General features: G+C 47.8%; 1 protein-coding gene across 9 annotated transcripts in view; it reads left to right on the top strand.

Annotated features, from left to right (window-relative positions):
- Window positions 1–12,493, top strand: part of syne1a (spectrin repeat containing, nuclear envelope 1a) — a 157,700-nt gene that overhangs the window by 21,509 nt on the left and 123,698 nt on the right. For all 9 annotated transcript variants that reach the window (XM_032585847.1, XM_032585850.1, XM_032585848.1 and 6 more), the window contains exons 3-6: window positions 329–424; window positions 1,039–1,122; window positions 7,565–7,585; window positions 7,859–7,951. In XM_032585847.1, coding sequence (XP_032441738.1) covers window positions 329–424; window positions 1,039–1,122; window positions 7,565–7,585; window positions 7,859–7,951 — 294 coding nt within the window. The remainder of the gene's footprint in view (window positions 1–328; window positions 425–1,038; window positions 1,123–7,564; window positions 7,586–7,858; window positions 7,952–12,493) is intronic.

The following is a 12,493-nucleotide window of genomic DNA, read 5'->3' as shown; positions in this document are numbered from 1 at the left end:
TCTATATAGTGACATACAGTATGTCACTGTACACACTTACTGTATTTAGTACAGTTGTGCAAATAATGCTCTAATTTTTGAAGAAATAGTGGGAAATATATATTTCCCATTTCTATAATTAAATAAAAATATATTACAATAAAATAAAATATGCTAGAGCTATATTTAGATTTGTTTTATTGCAAAGGAAGTTTTTAAAACCATGTGTCTCTTCTTCTCCACCTTAAAGCTATGTGCTACTGCCACAGGTTGAAACTTGTCCTAGAAACATGAATAATATTTAAGGCCTTAAGAATTTGTTTTAACATTTTATTTGTTCTCTGCATAGCATGTCCCTCCTCTTGAGGTGAAAGACCTGTTTGATGACATCAAGGATGGTGTGATGCTGCTGGCCCTCCTGGAAATCCTATCTGGACAAAAACTGGTGAGCTTTTCATCATGCATGTGACTTAGCGGCAGACTTCAAACAACTTATATCCTCTGAACTCGCCGGATTACAACTTTCTACATCGGCACGTGTTGAGTTTCCATACCTCGCCGCAAAACCTGGTCTGATGACCGAGTAATAGAGTAATTTTCAATTCTTTGTTTAAACTGCCTGTATAACCAATAAGAAGAATGTGAAACGAGCCCCGACTACACAGAAAGGCTTATTGATTTGCTTGTATTAGGATGTTTGAATAGTGTAGGAAAGCCGAGATTAACAAAGACAGATCAGAGTTCACACACAACACACAAAGACATCTTGAGGGTTTTACTTGGCCGCTATTGCCTAAGGTCTAAGCCTGTACGTCCTATTGATCCGTGTGTTTATAGTCAAACACATCTCTGACTGGTGCCTGTGTCTTTCTCACATTATTTCAGCATCTATATTCCTGAGAAAATGATTCCTGCTTTTGTTCTTAGTCTTTTACTTGTAAATCAGTATTTTTTTCACCCATATTCTGCATAAAATTTCACTGCTGCATTCATGTCACACATTTCTCCCCTGTCTCTCTTTGTTTTGTGCATGTCCATTGTTCCTTCTCTTCCTTCCAGCCATGTGAGCAGGGCAAGAAGCTAAAGAGGATCCACTGGGTCGCCAACATTGGTACAGCTCTTAAGTTCCTCGAGGGCAGAAAAGTAAGAGTTCAAGGTCTCCTTTGAATGTGTTTTCTTTTTTTTCCCCTGAATTTCTTTGCGCAGCTGCAGCCTCATGGGTGTAAATATTGAATCATGACCTTCAGTGACCTGATTCCTCCTCCTTCCACACCTTTCTGTCTTCTCTGCTTTTCACATACCTCATTTAATCCACAAACATCTCATTATTTTTTGTTGTATGTCTGCAAAAATTGGGTTGAATAGCTCTTCTGCATGTTGCATTAAATCACTCTTTGAATTTGTTGTTTGACTGGCTGCATTTAACCAAAAGAAAAGTCATTTAAAATCTAATTATTGGACTAATTCTAGTTCCTTAACTGATCCTCCCTTGCTTATTGGTTCCTAACATTGATTGTGCTTCATTTTTTTCGTTTCGGAGCAGTCTTTGTTCCATTTCCACAATCCATTGGAAAAACGGTCCACTTTTACCCTGTTCATCTTTAGATTTACTTTGCCGCTTTATAAGTACCCATCAATTGTTATTCACATTATGTCATGTTAAAACCAAAAACTTAAATGTATTTTAATAAGATTTGAAGTGATAGACCAATACAAAATTACCATAAGTGAAAGACGACAAATCAAAATAATCTCTATTTGTTAAGTCTATGCACAAAAACAAGGAAAGTTTTCCCTGAAAATATACATACACAGTGTTTTAACAAAAGAGGAAGACAAGGTTGAATTAGTGCCAATATGCCTGGTATCGATCTGGGCACTCTGACTGCTAAGTGGTTATCAAAGAGACAGCCTGGGGAAAAACTGCCTCTGTGGCAGCTCATTTTTGGAAATATCACTCTGCAGCGCCGACCTGCAATTAGAAATCTAATCAGTTTGTGTTCAGGATGTGTGTGGTCTGCAGAGCTTTCTTGACTTTAGACCTTTGCAAGTCCTGGATGGAGGAAAGGTCAGCCCTGATGATCCTCTCTGCAGTCCTAATTGTTCATTGCACTTTGAACCTGTTGAATTATTTGAAAAGTCTTTATCAGCTTTGCAATTTACCATTCTTCTTTGCAATAAGGCTCCAGCGCAGTCAGATTAAACGCAGAGTTTCTGTGAACATCTATTTTTAAACCTCACAGATTCTCAATTGGATTTATATGTGGACTTTGATTTGGACAATTCTAACACCAGCATAAAATATGATCCTAACTATTCTGATGTCACTTTGGCTTTATACTTAAAGTGTTTTACAGCCTCAGCAGGTTTTCTTCCTGAAATGCTTTCTGTTTAGATCCACTCATCTCCCAACTGGGAAATGTAGGCCAATCCCTGCTGAGGACAAGCATCCCCATACCATGATGCTCTCATACAATGTTTCACAATAGTTATATAAAGATTGTAGCACTTGTAAATGGCTTACTTTCAATACTCGATTAACTGATTAGCAGGACATCAGAGTAAAAGTACCAAATATAAGCAAATGCAATATTTTGGGGAGTTTCAGTCACAACTATGCTCTACTTTGATGCTGTTCTATCACATAATGTAAAATAAATAAGTATGCTCTAACCTGTTGTGCATACCATTATCTAATTTCATCTCCTGCCCCTTCGTTAGATTCAGAGATTAATGTCAAAGCTTTACGTGGCTCATCCTTGGATATGCATAAATAAAGCCATGAGTATGAGATGATGTCTGCAGGGACATTGATTTGTCTTCTTTGACTGCGTCAGGGTTAAAACTCTAAATCCGTTGGCACTAATCTGCTGTCTGGAGATGAGACATCAGGGAATTATGCATATATGTCTAGGAATGTGTTTGCAGATGTTTAACATGCCATAATTTGACTTTTTTTTTACTTGTGGAATGTTACCAAACAAATTTTCAGAATTAACGTCACCTAGTTCTCCAACTTGAAATGATTTCCATCATAGTTTCTCAGAGCTCAAGGTGAAAGTTCCAGATAGTTTTGTTTTGTTTTGTCATTCTCTGGATGACAAAAATATTGCAAATATTTAGAGGACACCTTTTCAGAACTGCAATGTCCTGTTTTATTTAACATGTTTAAAAAATTAGCTACAAAAACTGAAAGTCCAAAATCATTCCAAGAGTAGAGCTGTTATTTTGTCAATTTAAGCATCCATCCATCCATCCATCCATCTTCTTCCGCTTATCCGAGGTCGGGTCGCGGGGGTAGCAGCTTCAGAAGGGAGGCCCAGACTTCCCTCTCCCCAGCCACTTCTTCTAGCTCCTCCGGGGGAATCCCGAGGCGTTCCCAGGCCAGCCGAGAGACATAGTCCCTCCAGCGTGTCCTGGGTCTTCCCCGGGGCCTCCTCCCGGTGGGACGTGCCCGGAACACCTCACCAGGGAGGCGTCTAGGAGGCATCCTGACCAGATGCCCGAGCCACCTCAACTGGCTCCTCTCGATGTGAAGGAGCAGCGGCTCTACTCTGAGTCCCTCCCGGATGACTGAGCTTCTCACCCTATCTCTAAGGGAGAGCCCAGCCACCCTACGGAGAAAACCCATTTCGGCCGCTTGTATCCGCGATCTCGTTCTTTTGGTCATGACCCAAAGCTCATGACCATAGATGAGGGTGGGAACGTAGATCGACCGGTAAATCGAGAGCTTCGCTTTTTGGCTCAGCTCTCTCTTCACCACGACGGACCGGTACAGCGCCCGCTTGACAGCAGACGCTGCGCCAATCCGCCTGTCGATCTCCCGCTCCCTTCTTCCCCCATTCGTGAACAAGATCCCGAGATACTTAAACTCCTCCACTTGGGGCAGGACACCCCCCCTGACCCGGAGAAGGCACTCTACCCTTTTCCGGCTCAAGACCATGGCCTCGGATTTGGAGGCACTGATCCTCATCCCGGCCGCGTCACACTCGGCTGCGAACCACTCCAGCGAGAGCTGCAGATCACGATCTGATGAAGCCAAAAGGACCACATCGTCTGCAAAAAGCAGAGATGAGATCCTAAGGCCACCAAATCGGATCCCCTCAACACCTTGGCTGCGCCTAGAAATTCTGTCCATGAAAGTGATGAACAGAATCGGTGACAAAGGGCAGCCCTGGCGGAGTCCAACTCTCACCGGAAACGAGCCCGACTTACTGCCGGCAATGCGGACCAGACTCTGACACCGGTCATACAGGGACCTGACAGCCCGTATCAAAGGGCCCGGTACCCCATACTCCCGGAGAACCCCCCACAGGGCTCCCCGAGGGACACGGTCGAACGCCTTCTCCAGGTCCACAAAACACATGTAGACTGGTTGGGCGAACTCCCATGCACCCTCCAGGACCCTGCCGAGGGTGTAGAGCTGGTCCAGCGTTCCACGACCAGGACGAAAACCACACTGCTCTTCCTGAATCCGAGGTTCGACTATCCGACGGACCCTCCTCTCCAGGACCCCTGAATAGACCTTGCCAGGGAGGCTTAAGAGTGTGACCCCTCTATAATTGGAGCACTCCCTCCGGTCCCCCTTTTTGAACAGGGGGACCACCACCCCAGTCTGCCAATCCAGGGGAACTGCCCCCGATGTCCATGCGACATTGCAGAGTCGCGTCAACCAACACAACCCTACAACATCCAGAGCCTTAAGGAACTCCGGGCGGATCTCATCCACCCCCGGGGCCCTGCCACCGAGGAGCTTTTTAACCACCTCGGCGACCTCGTCCCCAGAGATTGGAGAGCCCAACCCAGAGTCCCCAGGCTCCGCTTCCTCAGTGGAAGGCATGTTGGTGGGATTGAGGAGGTCTTCGAAGTACTCTGCCCACCGGCCCACAACGTCCCGAGTAGAGGTCAGCAGCACACCATCCCCACTATAAACAGTGTTGGTGCTGCACCGCTTCCCCCCCCTGAGACGCCGGATGGTGGACCAGAATCGCCTCGAAGCCGTACGGAAGTCTTTCTCCATGGCCTCTCCAAACTCCTCCCACGCCCGGGTTTTTGCCTCAGCAACCGCCCGAGCCGCATGCCGCTTCGCCCGCCGGTACCCATCAGCTGCTTCCGGAGTCCCACAGGCCAAAAAGGCCCGATAGGACTCCTTCTTCAGCCTGACGGCATCCCTCACCGAAGGTGTCCACCAGCGGGTTCGAGGGTTGCCGCCGCGACAGGCACCGACAACCTTGCGGCCACAGCTCCGATCGGCCGCCTCGACAATGGAGGCACGGAACACGGTCCACTCAGACTCCATGTCCCCCACCTCCCCCGGGACGTGTTCGAAGTTTTGCCGGAGATGGGAGTTAAAGCTCCGTCTCACAGGGGATTCCGCCAGACGTTCCCAGCAGACCCTCACAACACGTTTGGGCCTGCCAGGTCTGACCGGCTTTCGCCCCCACCACCGGAGCCAACTCACCACCAGGTAGTGGTCAGTGGACAGCTCCGCACCTCTCTTCACCCGAGTGTCCAAGACATACGGCCGCAGATCCGATGAAACGATGACAAAGTCGATCATCGAACTGCGGCCTAGGGTGTCCTGGTGCCAAGTGCACATATGGACACCCTTATGCTTGAACATGGTGTTCGTTATGGACAATCCATGGCGAGCACAGAAGTCCAGCAACAGAACACCGCTCGAGTTCAGGTCGGGCGGGCCGTTCCTCCCAACCACGCCCCTCCAGGTCTCACTGTCATTGCCCACGTGAGCGTTGAAGTCCCCCAGCAGAACAAGGGAGTCCCCAGGAGGAGCACTCTCCAGTACCCCCTCTAAGGACTCCAAAAAGGGTGGGTAATCTGAACTGTCGTTCGGCCCGTAAGCACAAACGACAGTCAGAACCCGTCCCCCCACCCGTAGGCGGAGGGATGCTACCCTCTCGTTCACCGGGGTAAACCCCAACGTACAGGCGCCGAGATGGGGAGCAACAAGTATGCCCACTCCTGCCCGACGCCTCTCACCTTGGGCAACTCCAGAGTGGAAGTATGTCCAGCCCCTCTCAAGGAGACTGGTTCCAGAACCAGAGCCGTGCGTCGAGGTGAGACCGACTATTTCTAGCCGGAACCTCTCGACCTCACGCACTAGCTCCGGCTCCTTCCCCACCAGAGAGGTGACATTCCACGTCCCAAGAGCCAGTTTCTGCAACCGAGGATCGGACCGCCAGGGTCCCCTCCCTCTGCTGCCACCCATCCCACACTGCACCCGACCCCTTTGGCCCCTCCCACGGGTGGTGGGCCCATGGGAGGGGGGGCCCATGTTTCCTCTTCGGGCTGAGCCCGGCCGGGCTCCATGGGTAAAAGCCCGGCCACCAGACGCTCGCCATCGTGCCCCCCCTCCAGGCCTGGCTCCAGAGTGGGGCCCCGGTGACCCGCGTCCGGGCGAGGGAACACCAAGTCCAAAGTTTTCCTTCATCATTGGGGTCTTTGGGCTGCTCTTTGTCTGGTCCCTCACCTAGGACCTGTCTGCCTTGGGTGACCCTACCAGGGGCATGAAGCCCCAGACAGCATAGCTCCTAGGATCATTGGGACACTCAAACCCCTCCACCACGATAAGGTGGCAGCCCATGGAGGAGGTCAATTAAAGCATTTTCATAAAATCATATTTACTTTCTTTTTTAAATACATTGTTTTCTTTGAGAGTCGCCCCCAGCCACAGTTGGGGGCGACTGTGGCTGGGGGCGACTGTGGCTCTTTGGTAGAGTAGTCGTCTTGCGATCGGAAGGTTGTAGGTTCGATTCCAGCTTCCTCCTGCCACATGTCGATGTGCCTCTGGGCAAGGCACTTAACCCCAAAATTGCCTACCGATCTGCGTATCGGTGTATAAATGTGTGCGTGTTTGTGAGCGCGACTGGGTGAATGTGACTCTAGTGTAAAGTGCTTTGAGTGGTCAAAAAATGACTGGAAAAGCGCTATATAAGTTCAGTCCATTTACCATTTATGTGTCCCTGTATTTGTGAGTATAGTAAACCAACAATTCTATTTTTCTATTTACTGTTTCCTCTGCTCACTGCTGGTTTGATTTATCGGGACGACCTGCTGTGTTTTCTAATATAAAATCACGTATTGCATATTTTCCTTATCAGCAACCATCCTGCATTTTTCCACACTTCTCTCGCCTGCTCCCAATCTCCTCTTTCATGCTTGTTCGCAAATACTGAGTGGCTGCTATTGCCACATGATGACCTGTTGTGCTGCAGCATCTCAGTGATCTGACCCTCGGTTTGATAATATAGAATATTTCATCATATCACAAGATACAGCCCTCGCCTTTTGCCCCATCCTCTGCCTCTTCTCTACCCCTCTCTGCCTTTTCTTTTCGTTCGTCTCTGCTGGATGTAATCCTTGTTGCCTGTGTAGTGGAGATACATCTCGACTCAATGCCAGCCACTCGTGTTATCTTGCTGTGTGAAGTGTCGGCCTTCACACAGTCAATGAGCTGTTTGCTTTCAATCAAATGTACCTAGAGTGACTTCAGGTACTCTCTGTCTCCCTCCTCCACCTTCATAACTCCTACACTCATTTGTCTTTTTTTCTTATCTGCCCCAAGTCTGCCTATAGAGGATCTCCGGTCAGTATTCACACCGTTTCTGTATTGCTCTTGCCTGGACACAGAATAGGCTCAAATTTATCTGTCTCCAGCAGAACTGAGATTACATATCCCCTGTATTGTTCGTTTTATAAAAACATGTGCAGCATGGCTCTGATTTACTAGATTAGATGAAAATTGTGTTTACCTCTATAAGAACAAGGATTAAGTTGCTGTTTGAAGTTGTTCTAGAGCTTTGAAGTAGCTCTAAAATGAAATATGAGCTGATTGTTGAATTTTTTCTTTTGGTAACAGATCAGGTTAGTAAACATAAACTCTACCGACATTGTGGATGGACGGCCATCGATTGTACTGGGGTTGGTGTGGACAATCATCCTGTATTTCCAGGTAATCTCATTATTTCCACAACTGGATCAAATCGTCTCTGCAAGTTATTAAAATTAATCATCATGAATAAATTAAATTCTATTTAATATTCTGGTAAAAGCAACATTCAAAACTTTAAGAAAAGCTTTGTTTTGTAATCAAACCTCTGATTCTATGCAGATGATGGAGTAATTTTTAGCAAAACACGTATCTAGAAAGTCACAGAAAAACCCATCTTTGTCTACAGATTGTTTAAAATTGGCAAATATCAATCTTTCATGGCATCCACAGTAAACAAAAACCCCAATCTATCAGCCATTTCTGTCACACTCAGCAACAGCAACATCAAGAAACATGAGATTAACAGGAATTAACTGTGTAATATAAAGAATCCACGCAAAACAAATCTTTCAGTATGTCACAAAATGCATTAAACAATTTACAAACACTTGGTGAGGATTATCTTTGCATAGCAATGAATCTTGAACAACTGATGAGCAAACTTGGACTTTATGCTGAGGATTGATGTCCTGCTGTGCACTTATTCATCTTTTCTTTGTTTCATGGTTAGAACAAAAGTTAGCCAAACTGGTTGAACAGACTATTCTTGTCATGCACAACTCAACAGTTAGTTAAAAAATCATAATATTTTTGAGATTTACTTTAAATGGATAATTAATGAAAACAGGCTTTTTTGACAGTCATTACATTGTGGCATGCTGGATATCACTTTCTTGTCATGTTGGGTTTAACGTTCTTTGCCCACATGCAGAAACACTCACAGAGAGACTGGTGTAAAAGTTCAAAAGGATTTATTTTCCTTATTCACAAAAAACTCAGAACGGGTAGTTGCGCTTGGCATCAATAAAGGGTTCCGGGTTCAGCCGCTCACTGAGGGAGAGAGATATGGTGAGTACAGGATCAGCGAATCAACTCTGTTGAACTGGTTATGAAGCTCTTACTTGTGGGAGTCGGGGTCCGAACAGAGGAGGAGGAAGGCCAGGCACCAGGAGGTGGGTAAGTCCAAAGGGCGACAGCTGGGCAGAGAGTCGGAGGGTGGACAGGTTGTGCTTAGACCGCACGGAGAAGTAATGGAGCTGACTGCCAACTGAGAACTGCACCGGTAAGTAACTGGGAAGGTGAAGGTGAGGCTCGGGCTCCCAGTTAGAATTTTCACAGTGCCTCTGGAGGTTTTCTTCCAAAAAGGGATGACTCGAGTTCTCCTGAAGGCTTCCTGGAAAAGGGATCACAAAGGGAGTATTAGATCTCCAAACAACTCGAATATCACAAGTGTACTCAGCAAAACAACTCTTGAGGGGCTCAGTGTACCAGTTCAGGCAAACACTCTGGCGAAGATGTGCTGGCAGTCAGCTGCTCATATACTCCACCAGGAGATGGCAATTCCCCACAGGTGCGTCTGGTTAGGACCTGCCGGCACGCCCTCCAAGAACCAGCTGTCATCAGGCGCCCTCTGGTGGATGATCTGAAAAGAACCCACCAGCCTGGTACCTAACAGTACCCCCCCCTCAACGACCGCCACCTGGCGGTCCAGAAGAGGTAGAGGGCAGGGAGGAACGGAAATCACTAATGAGGGAAGGATCCAAAATAAAAGAACCAGGCACCCACAAGCGGTCCTCTGGACCATAACCCTCCCAGTCCACCAGGTACTGCCAACCCCGCCCCCGCCGGCGCGAATCCACAATCCGGCGGACTGTGTAGGCAGGGTGGCCCCCAATAATGCGAGGAGGGGGTGGCTCCGCAGGGGGGCACAAGGGACTGGAATGGACCGGTTTGACCTGGGAAACATGAAAGGTGGGGTGGACACGAAAAGAGGGCGGCAGACGTAAACGAACAGCAGAGGAGCCGACCAGCTTCTCAATCTCATAAGGACCAATGTAACGGGGGGACAATTTCCTAGAAACAGATTTCAACAGAATGTCTTTAGTAGATAGCCAAACCTTTTGGCCCGGAACAAGAGTGGGGGCAGGTCGCCTCTTGCGGTCGGCCCAGCGACGATTTAGTTCAGCCGTCCGGTTGAGGGCAGAAATCGCTCTGTCCCAGAAGGTCTTACAACGGCGGATATGGTGTCGTACAGAGTTGACTGCAATCTCTTTCTCCTCAGCAGGAAAAAGCGGAGGCTGGTACCCTAATGAGACTTCAAATGGAGACAGACCTGTTGCAGACGAGAGGTGGGAGTTGTGCGCATACTCAACCCATGGTAAGTAGAGGCTCCAATCCGTCGAACTGGATGATGTGAGACATCTAAGGGTGGCTTCCAACTCTTGATTCATTCGTTCCACCTGGCCGTTAGACTGAGGATGATAACCGGAGGTTAGAGAACTCTTGGCCCCTAGGGCCGAGCAAAAATGCCTCCACACCTGAGAGGAAAACTGTGGACCTCGATCAGAGAGGATCTCCTGTGGAATCCCATGCAGTCTGAAAACATGTTTCACTAGTAACTGTGCTGTCTGGAAAGCTGAAGGGAGTTTTCTCAGAGGAATCAAATGGCAGGCTTTAGAAAAACGATCGATTATGGTTAAAATAGTAGTCATACCTCTGGAGGCTGGTAGACCAGTCACAAAGTCAATGGCGATGTGGGACCAGGGGCGAGTGGGTGTAGGTAGCGGTTGCAGGAGACCAGACGGAGGCAGATGGGATGCTTTGTTTCTGGCGCAAGTTGGACAGGCCAACACGTACTCCTTGACGTCCTTTTGAATGGACGGCCACCAAAAACGTCGATTAATCAGGGCAACAGTTCTGCTAATCCCTGGATGGCCAGAAAATTTAGAGGCGTGCATCCAGGTGATCAGGCGTGCTCGGATAGATGTGGGAACATAGACTCTGTTGTCTGGGCCTGTGCCTGGGTCGGGTTCTGTTTGCTGAGCTTGTTCCACCAAATCCTCGATTTCCCAGGTAACCATGGCAACAGAGCAGCTAGACGGCAGGATGGGAGCCGGCTGTCTCTCGGCATCGGTTGGCGAATACAACCTGGAGAGCGCGTCGGGCTTAATGTTCCTGGATCCTGGACGATAGGAAATACACAGGTTAAAACGGGAGAAGAACAACGACCATCGGGACTGACGAGGATTAAGTCTCTTGGCAGATTTGAGGTATGATAAATTCTTGTGATCTGTCCAAACAAGAATGGGATGCTCGGCACCCTCCAACCAGTGTCTCCATTCTTCCAATGCCAATTTAATGGCTAGTAACTCCCTATCACCAACATCATAATTTCTCTCAGCAGGAGAAAGTCTACGGGAGAAAAACGCACAAGGATGGGTCTTGTGATCGGTTGCTGTGAACTGTGAGAGAACCGCTCCCACCCCCGTCTCAGAGGCATCTACTTCAAGGATGAACTGCTTGGTGGGATCTGGTTGTATGAGAATGGGAGCATTCGCGAACAGGGTCTTTAGCTGTGAGAAGGCAGCCTCTGCTTCCGGGGACCAGCTAAACGGAACCTTGGTGGAGGTCAGGGCAGTCAAAGGTTGGGCTGTTTGGCTGTAATTTCGAATAAACCTCCGATAGAAGTTGGCAAAGCCGAGGAACCTTTGTAACTGCTTACGGTTCTCCGGGGTGGGCCATTCTAGGACAGCTCTGATCTTCTCCTCAGTCGGCCTTACCTGTCCACCCTCGAGGACATACCCCAGAAATGTGACTGATTGTTGGTGGAATTCACACTTCTCTGCTTTAACAAACAGTCTATTCTCCAAGAGGCGTTGGAGAACCTGGCGGACATGGTTCTTGTGTTCAGGTAAGGTCTTCGAATAGATCAGGATGTCATCTAAGTAGACAAACACAAAGACATTTAAGTAGTCTCTTAGCACATCATTCACTAAAGCCTGAAAAAAGGCTGGGGCATTACACAAGCCAAAAGGCATTACCAAATACTCAAAGTGGCCCAAGGGTGTCTTAAAAGCTGTCTTCCATTCATCACCTTTTCTGATTCGGAGCAAATGATAAGCGTTCCTTAGGTCCAACTTAGTGAATATGGTAGCTCCGTGGAGGGGTTCAAAAGCAGAGGAGAGTAACGGTAAGGGATATTTATTTTTAATTGTTATCTGGTTTAATCCCCTGTAGTCAATACAGGGTCTCAGAGAACCATCCTTCTTACCGACAAAGAAAAACCCGGCCCCCAGAGGTGAAGATGAAGGTTGGATTATGCCCGCTGCTGTGGATTCCTTTATGTACCTCTCCATTGTTTCCCGCTCAGGTTTAGAAATACTATAAAGTCGACTATTGGGCAACGGGGCTCCAGGCAGGAGATCAATTGCACAATCATAAGGTCTGTGAGGTGGTAAGGACGCGGCTTTAGACTTGCTGAACACCTGTGCCAGATCGTGATATTCTGCCGGAACTCTGGAGAGATCAGGAGGATCCGCCTCATTGCCGTTAGCTGGGGAGGGACCTGGAGGAACGGCAGAGCGGAGACAGGTTGAATGACACGAAACAGACCAGGAATCAATATGTCTGTCGGACCAGTTTATATTTGGATTATGTTGCTGTAACCATTCGAACCCTAAAACTAATGGTGAGCTGGCCGTGGGAAAAACATAAAAAGAAATA

This window comes from Xiphophorus hellerii, chromosome 15, assembly GCF_003331165.1.
Source record: "Xiphophorus hellerii strain 12219 chromosome 15, Xiphophorus_hellerii-4.1, whole genome shotgun sequence".
NCBI lineage: Eukaryota > Metazoa > Chordata > Actinopteri > Cyprinodontiformes > Poeciliidae > Xiphophorus > Xiphophorus hellerii.
The sequence above is the reverse complement of the archived record's forward strand: the minus strand, read 5'-3'. Positions and strand labels throughout refer to the sequence as shown.